Raw genomic sequence first — 25,624 nt, forward strand, 5'->3', positions numbered from 1 at the left:
TAACCACCGTAACAGGTACAAGCAAGCAAAATCTGAAGGTAATGCTACTCACTGCTAGAAGTCTAAACCTCAAAATGCACTCACTCAAGGCACTCCTTAAAATGGAGAACACTGACATCTGTGCAGTGACAGAGACCTGGTTCAAAGCTCCAGAGAGCACCCCTGCATTACCAGGCTTCAATTCATACCACACCTTTCGGCCACCTAACCCAGAAAGAAGCACTAAGGGCGGAGGCGTGTCCATATTCATTAAGGATATCCACACCTCCAGGCTAGTTGCACAACATAATGCATCCGAGATTATCCAAGTGCAACTAACTCTGGGCAAGACCGCAATCCAAATTGTAGCTTGCTACAGACCCACCACCTTGCCCCAGGATTCACACTCCTCATTTCGTGATACACTGGAAAGTATTAGGGTACAACCCAACACCCTAATAATGCGCGATTTCAACTACCCCACCATTAACTGGGAAAACTACTCCTGTACTAATTCTTTTGCTCAACGTTTTCTAGAATTCATAAATTCCAATGCCTTGGATCAACTTATTCACACCCCCACCAGGGGCAGCAATATCCCAGACCTGGTCATTACCAACATGGGAAACCGGTGTTCCACACCAGAGGTCAATTCCTCGTTGGTCAGATCCGACCACAAGCTAATCAGCCTAGACATCCACATCCCACCCCCAGCCCCAGTTAGGGAAACCATCGTAAAAAAACTTCTCAAAAGCCAACTTCACACTTAAGACAGAAGTGGCAAACTTCATGACACCCATGCAGATGGACAATAGAGGTATGACTGCCGAATCCTTCACAAATGCACTTTATAAGCACTTACACGAGTGCATGGATCATGCTATCCCTAACAGAACCAAGATGTTATCCTCCAAAAAAAGGAAGCCAATCTGGCGGTCCCCTGCCATAAACAAACTCTACAACAGAAGAAAGAAACTGTTGCAAAAGAGTAAAATCCCATGACTGGAGGAACTCCCTGGTCAACCTCAGTAAGAAGCCGAGATCCCTCATAAAATCCTCCAAAGCTAGTTAAGAAAACAAAATTGCCACTGACTCTAAAGACAACCACAAAGCATTCTATAGCTATGTCAAGAATCTAAATGGGAACACTCAGATCTGTTCTGAGTTACAGCATAATGGCACTAAATATACAGAACCAACTGATATTGCCAACATCCTAGCAGATAGGTTCAGTGCTAACTTTACCCCCCTCTCACCCCCTAGAGGGCCCATCTCTATACCGGAAGAATACAAAGTTCCTATAATCACGGCTGCAAAGGTAAAAAACACACTCTCCAAAGCCAAGAACACAGCATCCATGGGACCTGACAATATCCCAGGCTGCATTCTACACGAACTACAGAATGAACTGGCACCCTACCCAAGTACCATGTTCAATCATAGCCTCACCTCAGGCTTTGTACCCACTGAATGGCGCACCCCGACAGTTATCCCACTCCACAAAGGGGGAGTCATGACGGACCCCGGGAACTACCGCCCCATTAGCCTGACGAGCCTGGTCTGCAAGGCCATGGAACGCATCATTGTGGAACTCATAAACAAAGACATTGGTAATCTCCAAACTCTGGACCCTACTCAGTTTGGATTTGTAAAAGGCAGATCATGTCTCCTAAACCTGATTGACTTCTTTGAAGCAGTCACCAAAGCCATAGATGAGGGTAAAATGGTTCACACAGCTTATCTAGATCTCGCCAAGGCTTTCGACACCATCCCCCACTCTGGAATTATAGATAAGCTCACTAAACTAGGTATAAATCCCTATGTCACAAGATGGGTTGCCAACTGGCTCACTGACAGAACCCACACTGTGAAAGTAGCGGATTCCAAATCCAACATCAGACCAGTGACAAGTGGAGTGCCACAAGGTTCAGTCCTGGGTCCTCTCCTGTTTGGTATCTACTTCTCTGAAGTGCAGGCCAACACAGAAGGTCTTTATTAACAAAGTTTGCAGATGACTGCAAACTAGGAGCCATAATCGAAACTCCTAACGATGTGGACAAACTACAAAAGGGCCTCACTGAGACAGATACCTGGTGTCAAAGCCATGGCCTGAAGCTCAATGCCAAAAAGTGTATTGTCATCCCCTTTGGTAAAAACTCTTTACCCATGAACTACCACATAGCTGGTAGTCTACTTAATGCCGAAAATGTGATAAGAGACCTTGGGACACAGGTGGACAGTAGTCTCTCCTTTGATAATCACATCGCCACAGTGGTCAGGAAATCCTTTTACGTGGCTCATCTCATCACAAAAGGATTCTCATCCAGAAAAAAAAAAGGTCATTGTTCCCCTCTACTCATCAATCATTAGACCCATTATAGAGTACAACGCCCCTTTTGGTATGTACCTCACAAAACATCTACAACAACTGTTGTTGGGGTGGGAAGATGGCATAATGGTTAAGGTGTTTACCTTACAAACACAAGGTGCAGGGTTTGATTCTCACATGGGGTAATTGGCTTTGAAATGATGACCCGTGAGTAGTTAGTACTAATACCCAAGAACTGGAAAGACCACAGAAATAAGTCACAAAGAGGATTACTGGCCTCAAACAGATGCCCTATGCAGACAGTCTCAAAAAACTACAGCTTTACTCCATCGCATATCACCTACTCAGGGGCGATCTCTGCCTAACATACACAGCTATGTCAAACCCAGAGCTGTTGGACATGCTCCACTTAAAGAAATCCCAATCCCTCCGAGCTACACGCTCTAGGGACGTTAACCTTGTCACCACAATAAACAGAACATGCTGGAGGGATAGATTCCTGTCCCAGAGACTTCCCATACTCTGGAACAGACTACCTATCTATGTCAAACAGAGCTCATCATTAGCACTCTTCAAGAAAAATCTTGATGATTGGATGGGAAATTCACCCCGGGGATCACTTCTGTGGCTCTGCTCGACAGGGGCACAGGAAAATAATTTTCTTGGGTGGCGAAAGCCAGGGTACATTTTTTTGGCTAGGCTTGTATGGGCCCTAGGGCCGATAGGTTCATAGGTAGGCACTAGGCTAGGAAAAACTAAGCCAACACTGGAACAGAGAAGGATATTCCAACAATAGGGATGACTGCAAATACAAGTGTAGAGAAGAGACAAGAAGGTGCTGGAATTTAATGGGGAAAAACTGACAGATGAACCAAGGTAATGGGCCTACCTATGAAAAACTAAGCCAACACTGGAACAGAGAAGGATATTCCAACAATAGGGATGACTGCAAATACAAGTGCAGAGAAGAGACAAGAAGGTGCTGGAATTTACTGGGAAAAACTGACAGATGAACCAAGGTAATGGTTGCAAATAATTAGAGAGGTAAAGGTAACAGAATAGGAAGAGGCCAAGACTACATCTGGACTGCAGGCGTCTTATCGAGGATTGATATCAGATTATATGCAAAGAGAAAGGAATAGGGGGATCTTAAGTGAAAGACCAGCACTGGTAGCATTTTTATATGTATCGAGAACAGAAGCTGCTGTTAAAAAAGGGATACTTAATAGGACCTCTAGAATATTGCAAGATAACTACAGGAAATAATCAAAGGAGGTTAGAAAGGATTGGGAAGGCAGACTGGAGAAGCAATTCACAAACTATGGGAGGACATATGTAGGAGTCCCAAATATGCAACAAAGTCTAGAAGGTTTAGGATTGTTGCTTGGAAGTGTTTGCACAGGTATTTTATACCTCAAGCAGACTCCAAAGCTTTTTCCTCAGGTAGAATGCAAATGTTGGAGGTGACAGAGAAAACAAAAGTAATTGGGAACATTTTTGGGAGTGTAAAGAGTTAGCAGACTAACAATTCTGCAGACTACTCAGTCAGAAATCTCCTCACAGTAAGACATTGTCCTGTTCAATTCTCAGCTAGAGCGTCTTCTGTGTGGAGACATGCGTGAATGGGCGTACCTTCGTTGAAGGTTGTGCGTCAGTGCTGGCAACTCGGCACGTAAAAATCTACTGCCAATCATTAGCGGACCGGAGATCAGCTGTGGCGACCCCTAACCGGGAAAAGATGAAAGACACAACAACTCAGTCAGAAATCTATACCACCAAGACAACGAACAGTCCAACCTTTTATTACTTAGCGCCTCAGCTATACAGCCTTCACAGAGTAAAATAACATAAAAAAGCGTCAAGATTATATACACCTAAGCTTTACAAAACACACCCACTGTAATTAATCAATTAAGTTAAATTAAATTACATATTTCCAGTCACATTCCTTGTTTAACCCTAAGGGCTCCAAAGTATTAAACTTTAAAATATACAGTGTCTCCTTTTTACGTAATTTAACATCCAGATTCACTAATTCCCCCAAGAGTATCTCAACCTTTTCCAAAATACAACCAATAATGTGATTAGGGTTACAATTATGAAATTCAGAAAAATGACTACCAAGGGGGCTATCAATTCTAGCATTTTTTTATATCTCTTAGATGTTCTTGAAAACGAACTTTAAAACTTCTGCTCGTCTCACCAATGTAAAATTTATTACAGCTACATCTAAGAACATATATAACCCCACATGTATTACAATTGAAATTACCCTTAACCAAGAATTGATGTCCATTAATATACTTAAAGCCATTGATCACATTTTTGCATATAGAACATTTATTGCATGGTATAGTGCCTTTAAATATAAGCATCCAAACACTAATATTCATTATAGGCGGTTCAAATTGATTATGCAAAACCATATCTCTGAGATTTCTGCCCCTCTTATAAGAAAATTTTAACCTTTGTGGCAGCAATTTATTTAGCTCCTTGTCTCTAAGCAACATGGGCTAATGACAGTCAGAAATACTGGTTGAGCAAACTGGTGTAACTAAGGAAATTATTTCTTGAGCTGTGATACAGGATCTGAATTGTTTAGACAAAGTAATGTCTGACCAAGTTTAATTCTGGTGGCTGCCAAAAAAGCATTTACTAGAAAATGGAAATCAATGCCTAAACCAACCATTTTGGAAGTAGTGAATATAGTAACAGCGATAAAATAACTGAAAGTGGGAACTTTAGAAAAGGACAAAAGCAAATTACATAAAAAAAATAGAATTGTGGGTACAATACATGAAAAATGATGCTTTGGAAGAGGAAATGAGGCTTAACAGGAGGTAGAAATTTAATCATCTGAATGTACTCTCCCACTGACATCACCTGCAAGAAGGTCATGCAATGCAGATGCACACACAGTTGAACAGGATTGCGGAATCCTTGATCAAAAAAGACAGAGAGCCCAAGCATGTCTCTTAGCAGTGGCATTCTCCAAGGATCTGATTTGCAGACAGAGGAAATCTGATGTTTTCTCTGCCTCATACAACTTTAAGAAAAAGAAGAATAAGAGTGTGGCAGTCCTCATACAGATTTAAAAACCACTGTGTATGACAAACTCCTTCACTAAAAATCCCCCCAAAATTATCCAGTATTTTTATTAATGGTATGGAATTATATATTCTTTTCCTGCAGCCATATCAGTCAGACTCAGAAAAAAACACATTATTGAAATGGAGGAGAGAACATCACTGCTCAAACAGAATACATTCATTGCTCCTTGCTATATGCATCCTGTGGGTGATCAGTTTTTCTTAGCAGCTTTCCTAAGTCTTAAGCCTTTAATGTGGATTTGATTAAAGACAACTGTTTCAAGTTTTGTTTTCAGCCTATGATGTCATTATTTACTACAGTTACAGTCGGCACTTTATTTCAGTGATGACAGGCTCTATTATAGACCAATCTCCCACAAAAAAAAAAAAAAAGCAGTATAAAAGCAGATAAATAAAGACCCCCCCAAATAAAAAATCAGATTGCAGAGTAGCATCAGATCAGGGGCAGAGAGAAAGCATATACCTTTAGAAAGATGTGGGAGGACTGTATTGATCATTCTGAAAGGCACACACACACACTTCAAATGGGCCATCGCAAGCCTAAGAGGCCATATCGGGATCTGACGGACAACAGTACCAAATTTGTCATCCAGCAAGAGCAAATTAAATGCCTTTGTTTGATCCTGGGGGGGGGGTGACCCTGTATGTTTGGCACTGACCCTAATTCTGGAAGTTAAGTGGTTGAGAGCACTATCTAATCTTGGGCATATACGATATCTCTCGTCTAGTATTATATTGGGATTTAACGGCTAGGCTTGTAAAAACCCTCGGGTCAACAGCCTATGAATCTACGAGAGATACATTCATGAAAAAAAAAGAATGAAACAAAGACATCCCCTTAAACATGCACACATTTTGAAACTTGTAACAGTTGCATTGTTTACACAAATAATTTCTCAAGTCTATGGTGCATGTGTTTAATTTAGGAAATCATAAGTTTCGTGAAGAGTCGCTGTGCAGCTCCGACAAGTTGCATCAGTACCGACAGCTTATCGTAGAGTCAGTTACGCTTTGAGTTCCCATCAAGTTTCATTTTGCACTGTAAGAGTTGCGTTCTTTAGATATATACAAATGTCTTTTTGAAGAGCAAGCAATTTAAACAAATAGAAGGACTGGTGTCCTTCAATGACATACGTATTCTTGGAAGTGCATTACCCATCTCTGGTGATTAGATGAACTTTTTAAAAATCCATCAGAAAATAAACTGACTATGTAATAATTTCACAAACCATTTCTTTTCCTCATGTACATTATCATACTACATCTCATCTATTCCAAGTCCAAGTGGCAGTTTCTAAAAACACGTGGCCAAACCAAACAAGTAAAGGTCCTGATCACTCATCCATCATCCCGACAGAATTTCTGAAATGAAACAAGCCATTACCGCATTGGATAGCCTTAAGCCATACTTATCCCTTTATCAAGACCTGGCTCATCTGAATGTAACCAGCCACCACTAAACAACAAAATATTAATAATTTTAAATTACCCGTTCGCTGGTTTCCAAATACTGTAAGAGATTTTCTATAGCTTTTAGTCTAATTTCCTGCTCTGGTTTCGCTATATCCCAAAAGAAATCAAGGAATTCTCGGTTCTGTTTCAGGATACCTCCAGAGTCTTCTACTTTTGGTTTATTAGGAGATTCAGTTTCCATGTCTTCTGTATTACTGTCTTTCCCAAACCATGCTTTAAAAATATGTACAAACCTCAGCACGTTTACTTCCGGTTCAAAGGTTGCATAGCTTGACTGAATTATTTCCTCTTGTTTTGTAAAGGATGACTCGGATGCTGTTTATGTTGGAAAACTGTTTTATTCCTTGTTTGTGCTCTTGAAACATTCAAAACATTTATCTCGTTATTATTATTTAAATCATAAAACTATTATTGCACCTTTTTTTATAAAAATTATATTTGGACGTAAATACAGACGTTGTTTGGAAGGCATGTCCCGTATTTCTATTTTTATCTTTTTTTATATATCGTTTCTTAATGAGTAGATGGGTTAGTCGACTGACCCTTTTCAGCCACGGCTGGAGCATAGAGGCAACACTTCAAATTACATTTATATTATACACGTTCTGATTACACTGAAATGTCAGATTACAATTGTATAACTTCCCATATGCTGTAAGACATTTATTATTCCGTAACTGTAGTCTTGATAAAGACAGATAATTTTCATATTTTTAGAGTCTATTTTGTTGATACTTTTCATAATGTGCTTGTGGGAATGTTAAAGACTGTGAATGCAATGATGGGAAAACTGGCAAACTATCGGTATGGGGTTACATATTTTGTGGTATCCTATGTAGATTCCTGTAATGGAAACGGATTTGTGTTGGTTTATTTTGAGAATAGTTATGAGGATTTCAGTTTTGCTGAATTGATGAAATGCTAGGGAGATCTGGCGTGTTGTTATAGATTATTGCAATTCCACTATCTCTTATGTTTTTTTTGTCTGCACTAAGTGAAGGTTTGTGGTCTACACTCTTGTGGGAAGAGAGGATAGCCACTTCTCTTTTGAGCTGGGAATTGCTGGTAAAGGTTTATTGTGCCTGTTATTCTAAGTGTTTTTGTTCTAGTTTGGACACTTGGGCTCCAAACCAGTTATTTTACATTAGGAAGGTTTGTGGTCTACACTCTTGTAACAGGAGAGGATAACCCTTCTGAGTTGGGAATTTTACTGGTTGAAGGCTCATTGTGTCTTTTGTTCTAAGAGTGTCTTCGCTCTGGTTTGAACAGTTGGGCTCTAAACCAGTTATTTTAAGAAGGTTTGTAGTCTACACTCTTGTGGGATGAGAGGGTAGCCTCCACCCCTCCGAGCTAGGAATTGCTAGTGAAGGGTCATTGTGCTTGCTATTCTAAGTGTCTTTGTTCTGATACAAGCACTTGGGCTGCAAAGCAATTATTTTATATTAGGAAGGTTTGTGGTCTGCACTGTATTGGCAGGAGAGGATAGCCTATGCCCTTCTTGAGCTGGGAATTGCTGTTTAAGTCTTATTGTGCCTTTAGTTGATTGGCTAGAGAGTTAGCTTGTTTACAAATTTGAATCTCTATGCCTAGGGTTGTTGTTGTTTTTCAGCTTTTTCCGGTTAGGGGTCACCACAGCGGAACTCCAGTCCGCTAAAGATTGGTAGTAGATTTTCACGAATGCCGAGGTGCCAGCTCGACGTTTAACCTTCAACAAAGGCACGCCCATTTACACATGTCTTTCGAACGCCCACTCCACCGCGGGGAGGATATGCAGACTCCACACAGAAGGCACTTCCCGCACTCCAACCGAGAATCGAACAGGAGAACCTCTTGGTGTGAGGCAATAACGCTACTGCTGCACCACCACTATGCCTATGCCTAGAGTATTTATTTTATTTATTTAACATTGTTTACCAGGAAAGTCCAACTTGGAACAAAGCCAATTTTCACTGGAGGCCTGAGGAGAAACATTCCAAACGTATGTCTTTGTAATGTGGGAGGAAACCAGAGCACCCAGAATAAACCCACACAAATGCAGGGAGGACATGCAGACTTCACACAGAAGGCACCGCAGCTGAGAATCAAACTAGAGAATCTCTTGCTGTGAGACGACAACACTACCGCAGGACCACTGCACCATCGGCATTTGGCGGTTACGCTACGTTAGAAGTGTGTTGCTGGTTTCTGCTAAATCCTACAAAAACTAAGACTTACATTACCATTTAAACTGTTTTGGTACTTGTCTCTTGCATTGTTTTTGTCATGGCTGCATTAATTGAGTGTTTCTGTTTTGAATATCTGCACTTCTGTCCTTTTTTTTTTACAGTTTTCAATTAGAACTGCATTGGTTCCATCTTAGTGAGAGTAGAGGGGACCTGATTGGTTCTCTGGCCCAGGATTGTGTAAAGCAAAGAAGATTGTGCTGTTTTTAATTGGCCATAGGGCCTTGTTTGTAGTTTTTTTTTTATTGAATCTCCTCTGCTATTTAAGCACCACAGTTGCATAAAGCTTGGCTCATAACCCACAAGCAAGCTAAGACTTTCATTACCATGTCCATTCTTTTGGCACTTTTTATTTGAATTGTTTTGTCACAGCTGCATTAACTGAATGTTTCTGTGTTGAATATCTGCACTTTTTTACCTTTTTTCACACTATATAGTTTGAACTGCTGCTGCTGTCCTTGCGCCAGTGCTTAGCAGTGATCTGTATAGTTGGATATATCTGGCAGCATAATTCCCCCTTGTAATCTGTGTAGACTCAGATCTCTCACAGTGTATTAAGTTTCCCTTAAAGTACCCTTACTGTCTAGACAGATTTTTTTTTTAACTGCTGAAGCATCTAGTTTGAGCATAACTGAGTGTTGCTCATCAAGTTCCTTGTCTTATTGACCTATTCAATATTTAATTTTCCCTCACTCCTCCCTAGTAGATCCATAGCCATGGATATGCACTTTCTGACTCTCTCTGTGGCCAGTCTGGTTGAGATGGGTATTCTGAGGCATTGTAGCAATTGCCTCATGTACACCGACAACCCACTTATTCTTAATAAAGCAGATAAAAGTATGCAAGAGGTTTAAATACACTAACGCGGGAGGCAAAACTCTCTCATACAACCAAAACCAATCCTATAGAGGTTGTCAGTGACACTTGCACCATGTCTACTGTGCAGGGTAATGACCATACACATAAAATTGCTTATAATGATGCACTTACAGGTAACCTTCCTAAAACACTAAGACCTCTTGTACAGAACAGTCAAATAAAGGGCCCTCAGCCATCACTTAAACATTCCATTAAAACACCATCCAAAGCTATACATAGTAACACTGTATCCAATGCTTCTGCTGCTAAGCCCTTAAGGCAAACCAGCACACAGCCAAATTTCCTGGTCTTTGGTGATTCTATAGTGAGGCACACCGATGTCCCCCTTTCCAGACTGAGTAAGGAGAGAGTCATGGCTAGCTGCCTTTCCAGGGCTAGGATCTGTCAAGTTACACAGACACTCAGGTCGTTGAACCACAGGTACCAGTATGACTGTCATAGTCCATGTAGGTGTTAATGATCTGAGACATACTTTCCTTGACTATATGAAATGAGACATAATCAAGCTCACTGATTATGTGTCTCAGGCAGGTATGAACCTAGCACTGAGCATCATACTATCTTCTCCAAGTATGATGCCATGTTACCAACAGAACATTATTAATTTTAACTATTGGCTTAGCTTCAGCCTGGGAAGACTTGGTTGACAGAATACAAATGTTCTACACTTATTTCCTATAGGCTTTTGGTTATTGGCAAAGACATTTGATATCACTATGGTGCCTTTTTAGGCAAGGGCAAACTGATAAACCTCCCAGCTTAAGTGAACCTATGAAGGAAATATCTGATGGTGGTATTGCTCAATACTAGAAGTCTTAACGAGAAACTTTACTCCCTGCAAGCCTTCCTCTCCCTGGAGTGTGTAGACGACTGTGTAGTAACAGAGACATGGTTTAAAGTCAGGGTCAGCAATGCAAGGTTATAATGCCTTTCACACCTTTAGACCAGCTACTGTACAGGAAGTAACTAAAGGTGGAGGAGTCTCTGTCTATATTAAAACCAACCTCACTTCACGACTAGTTAAAGTGTATGACCCACTGCAACTCAAAATGTGCAACTCACCATAAACAGGGTCTCATACTGTATTCTTCCAACTTGTAAGTGCACCCTCCATGCCCCAAGACACCCATACTACCTTTCCTCAATCTACTAGAGTCCCCCACCATTCAATCAAATATGATATTCATGGGGGTTCTCAACTACCCTCAGTAGATTGGGAATCCTACACCACTTCAAATACACAAGCCCAGTGATTCCTAAATTTTGGTAATACCAATATCCTGTAACAGTTGGTCTGTTCAGTTCAGCTTTTTAAAGGAAGGCCACGCCTATTAAATCTGGTGGACTTTTTTTTTTTTTTTTTTTGAAAGGGTCACCAAAGCATTATATGAAGTCAAGACTGTGCACACAGTTTACCTCAACCTGGCCAAGCCTTTTAGGATTATAGGTTACTAGGCTATCAACCTGGAGGTCATTTAAAGACTAACTTTTTCATCCCAATGTAATACCATAGACAGTCTAGTCAATACCCAAAATTGTGTTTAGTAATGACTTCCCATGTCCGGGAGGGTTGTAGGTGCTCTCCCTAGTATGAGCTTACTGTGCCCCATCCACTCATCCAGGTTCCTTTTGAGCAGTGTCATAGAGGTGCTCTGCTGTACATGAATTGGCAGCCTATTCCAAAAACCCGACAGTCACTGGGAGACAAATGTGTGCCTCCAGCACGTCCTATTCAAGTTGCCATACTTAGGTCCCTGGAACAAGTAGCTGTAGTCCTGTTTGATTTATGAATGTGTAGCAAATTCATTAGGTTTAAGCCAGGCATAAGTCTCCCCTAAGACGTCTATATGATGCTGAGTATAGTGACAGGGACTTTTGTTGGTTTGTATAAGGCACGTGCTGGAGTCCCTTAATCTTTGTTAGAAACCTCTAAGGTCTCTCCAATTGCTGCAGGTGCTTTGTGTGGTACCTACCAAAAAGGGCAGTATACTCAATTATGGGCCCGATTAGTGACTAGTATAGAGGAGTTATAACCTCCTTTGCTCTAGAGGCGATATCTAAAATCAAGTGTGATATGTAGAAGGTCTTCCTTACTACAGTAAACGCATTGTGGTCAAAGATAAGGTTGCAGTCTACTTGTGATCCCAGATCTTGTACCACTTCATAAGTACATAGGGTATTGTTGTTAATTTGATAGTGTGAAGGGACATTGTTTTTACTAAAGGGAATGATGCATTTCTTTGCATTTAGTTTGAGACTGTGATTAAGACACCAGTTGTTGGTCTGTGTAAGAACCTCCTGAAGTATACTGACATCATTTGGGGATTCGATAATTGCATCCAGTTTGCAGTCATCCACAAACTTGGTCAGCCACAGCCCCTTAGTTTTGGCCTGAACTTCTGAGAAGTATATACCAAACAGTAGGGAGCTCAGCACTGACCCTTGTGGCACCCTGCTGATGACAGGTCTGCTGGTTGATGTGGAGTTAACCAATTTGATAGTGTGTGACCGGTTTGTGAGCCAGCTGGTAACCCTTCTTACAACAAAGGGGTTTATATTCAGTTTGCTAAGTTTATCAGTAATGCCTGAGTGTGGGATTGTGTCAAAGGCCTTGGTCAAGTCGAGGTATGCTGTGTACATAGATTTGCAATGGCCCTGGTCACATTTTTGAGGAAATCCACCAGGTTTAACAGACAGGATTTGCCCTTGACAAAGACGAATTGTGTCAGATCCAGGGTTTGGAGGTTGTCTATATCTTTATTTATGAGGTCCATGATTATACGTTCCATGGCCTTACAAATGAGGCTGGTCAGAGTTATGGGTCTATAATTCCCCAGGTCTACTGCTAAAGCTCCTTTGTGGAGGAGAATAACTGTTGCTGTTCTCCATTCCCCAGGAACATAGCCTGTAGTTAGGCTGTGATTGAACAGGGTATTTAATGGTGATGCTTTAGTTTTTTTAGAAGACAGCCTGGGATGCCGTCTGGTCCCATAGAGGCTGTGTTTTTTGCCTTAGACAAGGCTTTAATGACCTGCTCTTTGGATATGCAGAGTGGGGAGAAAGTTGAGGGCAAGGATTGTGATAAGTTTGGAGGGGATAAGGGAGTGAAATTTTCACCAAATCTATCCATGAGTAGATTTGCTATCTCTGCGGGATCAGTGTGTGTGATATTGTTAGTTACTAGTTTGGGCACATGCTTGGGTCCTAACTTTTAGGCTGCTTATGTAGCTGTAAAAGGCCTTATGGTTATCCTTCACAGTGATTGCTAAGTTTTCCCTCAAAGTTACTCTTAGAGGATTTGACATGTCTTATTTGCCTGTTGAGGCTGAGGAGGGTGCTTTTCCATTGTTGGGGCCTCGCCTTAGTTTTCTTAGACAGCAACTTTTTACATTTGTTGTACAGTTTGTTGATGCTGGAATTCCACCAGGGCGGCTTGTTTTTACTTGGGGCTCTGGCTTTGATTCTCTCTGGAACAGCTCAATCAATTGATTATGCAGGACTTTAGTGTAAGCTTTGGTGTAGTTACCACTTCCAGCTGGGGGTGGGGCCTGGAATGCATTTATACCTTCCCCTAGGAGGGTATGGTTTGCCTTGGTGAAATTTTTTAGTCTGACTTCACCCTTTGTGAGTTCTGGTATTACTGCCCATTCAAAGGTGACTGATTTGTGGTCCGATTTAACTAATGAGGGTCTAACAGTTGCAGTGGTACATCTGTTTGTCTTGTTAGTGAGGACCAGACCTAATATGTTTGTTCCTCTTGTTGGGGTTTGAACAATTTGTTCCAGGGCATTTGAGTTTGATACAATACCCACTTGGGCATTATAGACAAGCTCAGTAATTTAGGTATAAACCCTTTTATCACCCTGTGAATAGCCAACTGGCTCACTGATAGGATCAAGATCAAAATAGATGAGACCACATCCGCCAAGAGGCCAGTCACTAGTGGAGTCTCCCAGGGCTTGGTACTAGGCTACTCTTTTTTGGCATCAATTTCTCTGAAATGGAAGCAAATGCTGAAAGTTTATGGCTGATTAAGTTTGCAGATGATTGCAAGCTGGAAGTTATCATCGACTTACCTGCAGACATTAGTATTCTTCAAGAAGGCCTATCTCTGGCTAAAAAAAATGGTATCAAAGCCATGGTCATAAACTCGATGCTAAGAAATGCATAGTTGTACACTTTGGGAAGTCAATCATCCCAGCTAATTATCATGTTGATAATAAGACTCTAAGAGTCGAACAAAGGGTCAGGGATCTGGGTATGCACGTAGACAATAGCCTTACCTTTGACCACCATGTGACCACAGTGGTGAGAAACCCTTTTATGTTGTACAACTTATAAGTAAGGGCATGGCATCTAAGTCCAAAGATGTCATTATCCTACTGTACTCCACCCTTATCAGACCAGTCACAGAGTACAATGCTCCCTTCAGTATGTACCCGATCAGGCAACTAGAGCAAACTCAGGTTCCTTACAAAAAGAATACAAGGTGTAACAAACCTGCCTTCTGCAGAGCACCTTAGAGCCCTTTTCCTCTACTCAGTGTCTTATAGATTGCTGAGGGGCAGACCCTGCACTTACGAATCCTCTCATATTTGTAAGTCAAACAATACCAGAAATACAAAGTCTAGGGACCTGAATTTTGTCTGTGACTTAACAGAACATGTTGGAGAGACAGATATATATCTCAGAGACTGCCCTTCCTATGGAACAGCCTTCGCATCGATATGAAGCTGAGTTCATCTATTACTAAGTTTAAGTGCAGCCTAGACCATTGAATGGGGAATAGGAAATTTACACCAAGACTGGCACCCAGGTCCATTATGGACAGAGGTAGCTTATAAATGTCTCGCCCTCAGTGTCCTATTTAGATACAGGACATCATTCTTTTTGGAAAACTTGGATAGGCTTAGAAGTGACCCCTGAGTTGTTAGCCTAGTAACAATCTATGAGTTTTAGGCTTTGGGACATATAGAGAATGAGGGCTATCAATTTGAATTTACATTTAGGTTTTGGACAGAGTTTTTTTTTAAATGGGCTTGTGAAGCTGAATTTTTTACTTAAGTAAGTCTACAATTTTGAGATGGAATAGGGTGGCACATATGTCTAGTGAGGTCAGGTGAGAGTTTATTGGAATTGTCTTATGAAGTACAAGAAAAGGGGATTGAGAGGTGTGATTTGGGCATGGGTGATAGAAAGTTAGATGAAAGAGGAATAAGAGGAAATAGGGAGTGAGTACTAGTGAATAAAACATGCTAGAGGAGAGATTAGGTGAGTTGGGTGAAATGGTTTATGTGAGATGTCAGCTTGGGTGTGTGGTGTTACTAATAGGAAGATTTTGTGAAGTAGAGACTTGGAAAATATGTATGTTGCTTTCTGTGAAGGAGTGGATGGAAGTTATAATAGTAATATGTGTGAATGTTAAGGGCTTAAAGGTGATTGTAGCTGTGTGGAGGATAGTGTTTATTAGAGTAGACAGGAAGGCATGGTAGCTTCGTGTGGGAGGTAAAAGAAGTGTATCAGAGACAAGGTATATATATATATATATATATATATATATATATATATATATATATATGCTGTGAATGGTGATTTTTCTAGTAAATGTGAATATGAGGGAGAATAAGGCAGATTATGATTGGAAGAGGAGAGAAGGGTGGGGATAATTTGATTTAAATCTAGAGTTATTGGGTTGGATGGAAATTGGTGGTAGTGTGGTGGTGTGCAGTAAGCCTGAGTGAAGCAAAGGCAAATGCATTGGAGCTATACCCAAGAGTCTGTATGTGTCCTACAGCAACAATCTTCCAATGGGAAAAGTTTAAGTATCTAGAGTTTTTTTTAAGCTTTTCAGGTCACTCCAGAACAGAAATTGGGGAACAAGTAAATCAGAAACTGGGCTAAAGTGTGTGTTTGTGTGTGTGGGGGGCTAACTAACTATTACAGGTACAGTGGATATAAAAAAGTGTACATACCCCTGTTAAAATACCAGGTTTTTGTGATATAAAAATGAGACCACAATAAATCATTTCAAAAGTTTTCCCACCTTTAATGTGACCTATAACCTGTACAATTCAATTGAAAAACAAACAAATATGTTAGGGGAAAAATAAAAAACGTACAATAAGCTGGTTGCATAAGTGTGCACACCCTTAAACTAATACTTTGTTGAAGCACATTTTGATTCAATTACAGCATTCAGTCTTCTTGGGTAGTAGTCTATCAGCATGGCACATCTTGACTTGGCAATATTTGCCCATTCTTCCTTGCAAAAGCGCCCAAATCTGTCAGATTGCAAGGGCATCTCTTGTGCACAGCCCTCTTCCGGTCACCCCACAGATTTTCTATTGGATTAAGGTCCGGGCTCCAGCTGGGCTATTCCAAAACTTTAAATTTCTTCTGATTAAGCCATTCTTTTTTTGATTTGGATGTATGCTTGGGGGTCACTGTCGTGCTGAAAGGTGAAATTTCTCTTCATCTTCAGCTTTCTAGCAGATGCCTGAAGGTTTTGGCCAAAAGGGACTGGTATTGGAACTGTTCATAATTCCCTCTACCTTGACTAAAGCCCCAGTTTCAGCTGAAGAAAATCTACCCCAAAGCATGATACTGCCACCACCATGCTTCACCGTGGGGATGGTGTTCTTTTGGTGATGTGAAGTGCTGTTTTTGCGCCAAACGTACCTTTTGGAATTGTGGCCAAAAAGTTCAATGTTGGTCTCATCAGACCATAACACATTTTCCCACATGCTTTTGGGAAACCTGATGTATTGTTTTGCAAATTTTAGCTGGACCTGGATGTTTTTCTGTGTATGAAAAGGCTTCGGTCTTGCAACTCTACCCCATAGCCCAGACATATGAAGAATACATGAGATTGTTGTCACATGTAGTACACAACCAGTACTTGCCAGAAATTCTTGCAGCTCCTTCAGTGTTGCTCTAGTTCTCTTGACAGCCTCCCTGACCAGGTTTCATCTTGTATTTTCAATTTTGTAGGGACGTCCAGTTCTTTGCAACGTCACTGTTGTCCCATATTTCCTCCACTTTTTGATGACTGTGTTCCATGGTATATCCAATGCTGTGGAAATTTTTTTGTACCCTTCTCCTGACTGATAACTTTCAACAATGAGATCCCTTTGATGCTTTTAAGCTCTCTGCGAACCATGGCTTTTGCTGTAGTAGGCAACTGAGCAAATGTCAGGAAAATCCTATTAGGACAACTGAACTTTATTTGGGGTTAATCAGAGTCACTTTAATTGATGGCAGGTGTGTACCCAAGAAGACTGAATGCTGTAATTAAATCAAAAGGTGCTTCAACAAAGTATTGGTTTAAGGGTGTGCACAGTTATGCAACCAGCTTATTGTACGTTTTTTATTTTTTATATTATTTCCCCTAACAGATTTGTTTGTTTTTCAACTGAACTGTACAGGTTATAGGTCATATTAAAGGTGGGAAAAGTTTTGAAATGAATTATTATGGTCTCATGTTTTTATATCACAAAAAACCTGGCATTTTAACAGGGGTGTGTACACTTTTTATATCCACTGTATACAGATATTGGATATTTCAATTCTAATGTAGTAATTTATGTTATTTTAGTAATCCTTAAATAGTATTCCTGCAACACCCCCATAGATATGAATGCCTGCGACTAGGTTAAACGTATTATCTGTCAAGTAGGGAGGCCTGCTAAGTACAGATGAAACTGAGTACTATTCTGCCTATTTAAGGACATGGTTTGATAATGGGTATGAGATGTGGATAGAAAAAGATAGACTGGCTATTTCACATACATCCCGACTTAAAAACACAATATTGTGAAATTACATAGGAACTATGCAATCTGTTTTAGATGTTCCTAACATACATTTAATGTTTTTTTTTTTAATTGGCAAAAAGGTAGCAAATAAGGTATGCCAATAGTCAGTTGTCTCACTTTTGGGTGGTACATCAGGGATTCAGATGCCATGAGTTTTGTTGATACTTTGGTTTCTAAGAGGCCACAGCACAAGAAATGAGAGATATAGAATACACAAAGGACATGAAGGCACATAGAGGAAGGTGTTAAAAAACTAAGAAGGCAACAGGAAAAACATTTGAATAGTATTAGGAGAAAACAAAACTTCATGTAACAACTTTTATACAAATGTGACTATGGAGGTGCAGTAGGGACTGTTCCACTGGTCTTGAACAGTACTCACACATACCAGAAGGACATAAGATGTACAAACCCAAGAAAAAAAAATCAGTTTGCTTTACATTCTCACTATGTTAAATGCTATCAAATTGCTTACAGGACTTCAAGCATAACCAACAAAGCATGTTATTCACTAAAGCTTGCACAGGTAGTGTAGGAGAAACACATTTAAAACAGGATCACAGATTGGAAACCAAATTAATTCAGAGTACTACTCTGACAAGCAATTCTTTCTCCATATTATTTTCAGAAGTGTTGATGCTTTCAGGCAAGTGGAAAAGTACGTTGTCATTTTCATATGCAACATACATGTGCTTAGTTAAAAGCACATTTTGTAAAAAAACAAGCATATATCGTTAACATAACTTCTAACAAAAACTGTTGTGACAATATGTGTTTTTAATTTTTAATTTACTGGTGTTTTAGTAGGTGCATAGTACAATCAAATTCTACAGTAAGCAAGCTGTTATGATACTACTACTGCGGTACTATATCAAATAAATTAAAGGTGCACAGTATGTATGAGTTACAGATTTAACAATTCATCTCACTTTTAGGTGGAGCAGTTCAGACAGAAATACACCAGTAGCAAAGCATAATACCTTAAGAAAGCCACTAAAAGTTAAATGTGATGATCGGTATATGCAAATGCAACCAAGATGACTCGTCCTTCTGTACAACACAAAACACTGTTATGAAATGGATTGCAGCTTATTAGCCTTACATTAATAGGTAGCAGTAGTATTCAAGTGCTGTGATGTGACAAACATTCTATTTTTTAAGTATACTTGTATATCTATTAACCTGTTGCAGTGGTGCAGCGGTTCGCATTGTCGCCTTACAGCAAGAGGTTCTTCGGTTTGATTCCCAACCAGAGTGCTTTCTATGCAGAATCTGTATTTCCTCCCTGCAGTCAAATGAGTTTTAAAGACATGCAGTAGGTGTGTGTGCGTACGCATGTATGTGTGCCTTCTGTGAAAGTTGGGCTGGCAACTCAACACCGTAAAAACCCCACTGCCAATCAATCTGCAGACAGGTGATCCACTGTGGCAAACCCTAACAGGAGAAGCTGAAACACATTGCTATTTGCATACCTATTAACAAACCTTTACTCAGTAGTAGTGTTTGCAAGTCAATCACAGCTATGTGGAGGAAATAAGGGGAGATGTACTTGTTGCCAAGTATGCTTTATGTACCTTTAAATTGTATTTGTTTCATGTCCCTGCATTTTGGATAACACAGCTGGAATACTACTGTCAATTTAACCTGCTATACCTCTTGTGCACTGTTACTGTGTTCTACAAATTATAAGAACAGCCATAAAATCAACTGTAGGCAAGTACACAGCAATTCAAGGATCCTTTTTATGCAAATAGTGCTTGTTTGACCCTGTATAATATCTTCAGTACCAAAAGAACAACGATCAACAGCTTATTGAATATTTTCTATGCTAATGATTTGCTTCTTGCTTGGTGTGAAGTACACCTGCCTATGCAATTCACATTGTGGCGGGTTGTTCTACAGACAATGGACCATTAGTGTGATCTCTTTTTATGACTCATGCTGACTATCTCGACTGTGTGTACGAGATTGTGTACAATACCAATGTATGGGACTGCATACCAAATTTGTGAATCTAGCTGATATTTCAGAATAGCAGCCTGCATTTCTGACATTTGTATTCACAGTATAGCCAGATTTCACCCAAATGTTTCAGTTTATGACCTGAATAATATAAATAAAATGCATGCTGTTTGCACATTTTGTTGTTTAAATTCAGTACCTTAAAAGTAGATTCTGACATTACATTGCAGTTTGCATTAACATCCAGCTTTAACGTGACTCCCTTGTCTTTAATCCATAGCTTTTATGACCAACAATTGCTCTTGCAGCTTAATTTGAATGCACTCCTGGAAATTACTATACACACTGTTAAATTAATGCATTTGAACTGTATCAGTTTCAGTTTTACCAACATTTCAGCTTACCACTTATCCTTTGTCTCTAAAAATCAATGTATCAGTATGATATAACCCTTGATTCCAATTACTGCAGGCTCCGTACAAATGATTCCAGGGGCTCTGAAAAGACTGCAGATTTATATTGTCATGGCTACATGCATACCACTTACCCTGGGTGTGGTTTCAGGCTGCTCATTTGTTACATATCACCATTACCATTTGGTTGCCTATAATTTTATTTTTATTGTTGCTATTGTTAAAAGATTTATGGCTTGTTTTGCAAAATTCTCACTTACAATCCTTATTTGTACACGTCCAACCTATCAATCATGCTCTGAAGTTGAATGTTCACTTAATGCTGCACATGCCAAATGCCTTTTGCAGTACCAGGTCTTCTTCCCTTAACAATCTGCCCCCCTCAGATGGTCGTTCCTGATTCTGTATACAGTTCATTCTCTGATGAGTGAATCAACCAGTTTATCAAATTCACAGTCTTTTGTCCTATGTTTAAGAGCAATTGTATAAACATATATTGAATCCTGCACCCCTTCATTTCTAGTCAAAAGTGAATTGTTTTCAATATGGTACATTCTTGTTTGGCTCATAATATGACTAGAATTTATTTATAAGACAAAAGTCTTCTCTCTCTCCTCATTTCATAAATGTTAAATACCTTGATGGTTGCCTCATCTATGACATGAAGTAAAGCTGCACATGTCATTTTTTCAGGTTCTTCCACAAGTTCTTTTACAGTGCGATACAACTCCAATGGTTGAATCATTGCTTTCAGTTTTCAGAGAAGTTCCTCTGCATGTTTATAGATGGTGGTTTTTACAATATAGTAGTCCTGAGCCAAAAAAGATGTCAGACTTTAAAATTAAAAATATAAATTGCTTTATCATGTAAAATGTGAAAAATTAGACTAATGTCAGAGTTAGGAAGAGGTTGGCTTGCTCATTCTTCCCAGTTGCCTTGCATTCCCTAAGGATCCATTTAGTAGAAAATTCATTAGAAGCCACACAGCAATAAAGAACTACATCAAGTCTGAAGTATCACAGAATAATTCCCAAAAGCAGCTCACAGTGTCATAAAATAAAATCTGGTGCATTATATATGCATATTATTTTGAAGACTATATGTTATCAAGAAGGTTAGATGAAGAGACATAGTCACACAGTTGCTTACCAAAACAAACTTTATAAAGATTGGCATTTAGTCTCTGATACATGACTTACTATTCCATTTTGCTCTAGCGCCATTAAAGAAAAAGTACATTATACTATGTAAGATCAAGAATCAACAATTACAGGACTTCCATGATGGCTATTATGCTCAATAAAGATATCATTGTGTGAAAACTGAGAAGGTATTTAAAAAGCAGCAAGACTTATCAATGTGGTAAACTTCAGTTACTGGCTAGCAACTACATAGCCTGAATGCAAGCAAAGGAGAAATTTGGAAAAAGTGAAAATCAGTATGAAAAGAAGATGGAAAAGCTCTAACTGGGAAAGCCTTACAGGTGTTCAGCAAAAAGCAGTTCATGTTTCAGTTTCAACACAGGAGATGGTTTCTTTTAATTTAGAAGCAAAAATAAATCAAATGTAAGTGAGACACTGGAGGAAAATATAAATTCAAACAGCAAAAGGATGAAAAAAAGATGTTTTAATAAGCTCATCAGACAAGCTGATAAAACTACAGAAATCACAACATGAAATAAAAGTAAGACTAGCTGAACATGTGGATTCACCAGAAGAGCGGTTTAAAAATAGCAGTGTTAGAGGACAGAGCACTCAGAGAAAATCTGACATTTATTTGTTATACCAGAGATGCTGATTAGAATATACTGCATTAATTTTATGAAAATACACATAAGCAGCTGGACTGGTGTTCAACATCAGGATTTGTTAAATGAGAAGGCACATTGTGTATATAGTCCAAATATGGCCATCAGAAAGCAGCCAAGAGTTATATTAGTAAAGATGTAAACATATCAGCAGAAAGAGGTACTCTTAACCCAACTGTGTTTAAAGGGAAAAGTGTTAAAAAGTTAGAGACACCAGAGTGTTTGCAGAAAATGATTATTCGGTGTATACCAGGCAGAAAAAAAAACAAATGTATCCTGGCATTCTGGATCATGAGGCAGATTTGAGATTCATGTTGTTACATCTAGGTGTTTTCAGAATATTTTTTCTAGAAGATCAAATATATTTTCAGATGCAGAACAGGCTATGGAGAAAATAAAGTTTATTCATCAAAGAAGCAATCTGAATGGACTCCTGAGTTTCAATATCATGGCAATAAGAAAGCCCACAAAGAGACTTTGCTAGTGAAACCTTTTGTTCCAAAGGAAAATGCTTGAGCAACCTGAAAAAGCACAGGAGCTGACTAAAAGAATCAGTGTGCATTGGACTCGAACCAGTGACAAGTGCTGAGATCAAGATGATCAGGAGGGGCATCAGCAAAAAAGTGAAACTACTGAATAAGTGGGAGAACTGTAAAGTATCAATCTGGCTAGATGTACTTTAGCCATGTGAACTATGGTTCTGCAAGAAGATGAAGTGGATGGAAAAGACTAGAAGTTTGTTCACGTGTTAAACTGATAGAAGAACTGTAAAGTATAAACCCCACTTTATGTCATTAATGTTTAAAAAGACTCTGGACTGAAGATGTAACTGTAAGTAAAACAGTTTTGTATAAATGTTTCCTGTTTTAAATATATATTCTATATATTATACAGTCAGGGATATTTTAAATGGGAAAATGGGGAGTTATCAGTGACTTCTGTGTGTGTTAGTAAAGTTAAAGTAACAAAATACTTTATCTTAGTTTCAATGTATCCAGGCTTTACACTGGAAAGAAGTAAACTAAAGTTAATATAATATTGTGATCTTTGGTTGCTGGGGGGATGTAAATGTGTATCATTCATATTAGATGCAGAATTAAAAGATAATATTGCCCCTGTTTTTATAGAGCTTGATCTCTGCATTAATGTTAATTCAAACTATAAACATTTTTTAAGCAAAAATACTTTACAACAAGAGCTATGATGAAAACATTAAAATGGCATTTCTTTCTTACATTTGCAAAGTAACTAGTTTTTTGGCCAAAGACAGCCTGTAGATGCAGGCAATTATGTGAAGTCTGAATAGTGTGTTCTGAGTAAAACCTGCAATGTACAACACAATCAAGTTTAAAGTAATATTGGCAAGCAGGTCATTTAAATGTTGTGATCTGAGCAAAACCTTAAAAGATACAATATCATTAACATTTAAAGAAATATTGTCAAGCAGTTCAGTGAAAATAAAAAGGTGAAATAAGAAATGCAGTTTGAGACTGTGGGAAGTTAATAATTATAGAAGTAATTGTCTCTCCAGCACCATTAGTACTTTATTTATATAAATGTTAACTGGGTAAGTATACTGGTCAAGCAACTCTCTTCAGGCATGACCCAAGCCTTAGTTAAGGCAACGTATGCATTGTCTTAGCAGAAAGCAGTTACAGATAGCAGTAATTCAATCTATATAATAACAATGAGATAAATGTTTGAAGAGTTTGTGAAAGGAGGTTAAATGCAAACTCATTTCATTCCAGTGTCATATAACTTGTAGCCAAAATAACATGGCGATACTCTGAAGTATCGCATTCTAAATGTAATATCAACAACCTGATAATTTAGTATGTCTGACAGTAATTATGAAACAATATAATTAATTAATCCCCAATATTAGATTACAAATTGAATATTAGGTAAGACAGAACCTGCTTAATTCCTGACATTAGAGTAGAAGTTAAAGATTAAGTTAAGGATAGTCTGGATGTGTAATGCAGTAGAGGTACAGAATGGTAATACAGTAACAGATATGTGAGATGAGAATGCTACACAAGTGTATTTGAACCTTACAACACAGCTGTAACAGGTATTTAGTTTAGTCATGTTTCAAGGCTTGTAAGGTGAAGATTCTGTTACACTGCATCTCTGAAATGGCTACAACTATTATTTTAATGAAGATGTTCTCTAAGCTTAGTCATGAAAATTGGGCAATGTGATTGTCCTCAAGGGTGTTTGGGCATAAGATTCCAGTTTGCAGGAATGACTTTAAAGAAAGATTTCTCAATAACAGATTTTATCTGAAATTGAGGTCTAACTAGAGAAATAACAACAGACTTTATGACTTTTAAGTCCATATGCTACAGAGTTCACATGCTTTTCTCTCAAGACAGAGGCAGTAGATGCATTTAGCATTTTAAAGGTAAGACAAGAAAGAAGAAATGTTGCTCTGGCAGTGAATGGAAGCCAGCTAGCCTTTCTGTAAAGAAATGCAGATGTCTGTCTTCAGGATGAGAGAAAGTAATAAAGTGACAAATATTGTTCAGGGTGGTCTGTAAGATTTTTGTGTTGGCCGTTGAATTTAGGCCAGTTAGGGGAAGACTGTACTCAAACCTTGAAATAAACACACCACTGGCTAATGCCTTTGTGGCTTAAAAGAAGAACAATGCCCTGAACACCAAATATCCTCATCCTTTTCATTATATTTATCCCAATTTCTGGATTCCAGTTAAACAGAATTATTATATTCAGATGCAATAATTCCAAGTATTTCTGTCACCTTCCTCATTGTAGCAGCATAAAATAGCTGCTAGTAAGGAATATACATCACCTTGCAAACAGAAACCAGCATCTACTAGGCTAACGACCACCACGGCCATTTTAAGCCTAGCCATGCATCCCAAATCTCTGACGAGTTCTGATACCCTTAATAAGTGTAAGCATGGGCCTGGGAGATGAACCACTTACAGGTTATCTGCTTGCATCAGAGACATAGGTGCCAAACCAGGGATGAATTTCTGGTTTCCCAAACAATTGTCCAAGCTGCACTTGGATTAGAGAGAAAAGTCTGCTTCACATGGATTGGGAGTCTGTTCCATTGACAGGGTAGTCTCTGGGATACATAACTATCTCTCCAGCAGGTCCTATTTATATCACAGGCAAGGTTTAAGTCTTTAGAGCAAGTAATTCTGCTACTGTTTCTTTTGTGGTTATGCAGGAAGTCCATCAGAGTGGGGTCTGACAATGCCCTGTATGCCAGGCATAGATCTCATCTCAAAAGCCTGTAGGAGACAGAATACAGGGATAGGGCCTTGAGGCAGTCTGCATAGGACATATTACTTATGCCCTGTATTCTTTTAGTGAGGCACCTATGTGGACATTCCAGTTGTTGGATATGCCTTGTTAGGTACACACCAAAAGGGGCACTGTACTCAATGATAGATCTGATGAATGCCGAATATAGTGGAACAATGACTTCCTTGGACTTAGATGCCATATCTTTGTTTATACGTTACACAACATAGAATGAGTTCCTCAGCACTGCAGACATATGATGATCAAAGGCTAGATTACTATCTGTGTGTGTTCCTAAGTCTCTGACTACCGAGTCAGCTCTAAGGGGTGTGTTGCCAATATGATAGTTACCAGGGA

At 39.2% G+C, this 25,624-nt stretch overlaps 1 protein-coding gene across 1 annotated transcript in view; it reads right to left on the minus strand.

The window, feature by feature from the left end:
- Nucleotides 1-7,149, minus strand: part of MYBBP1A (MYB binding protein 1a) — a 1,224,315-nt gene extending 1,217,166 nt beyond the window's left edge. Inside the window, exon 1 of the mRNA XM_044054196.1 lies at nt 6,908-7,149. Within this exon, the coding sequence (XP_043910131.1) occupies nt 6,908-7,072 (165 nt within the window). The 5' untranslated portion in view covers nt 7,073-7,149. The remainder of the gene's footprint in view (nt 1-6,907) is intronic.
- Between the last annotated feature and the right edge of the window lie 18,475 nt (nt 7,150-25,624).

This window comes from Protopterus annectens, chromosome 13.part0, assembly GCF_019279795.1.
Source record: "Protopterus annectens isolate FY-2018-M chromosome 13.part0, PAN1.0, whole genome shotgun sequence".
In the NCBI taxonomy this organism is placed as follows: Eukaryota; Metazoa; Chordata; order Ceratodontiformes; family Protopteridae; genus Protopterus; species Protopterus annectens.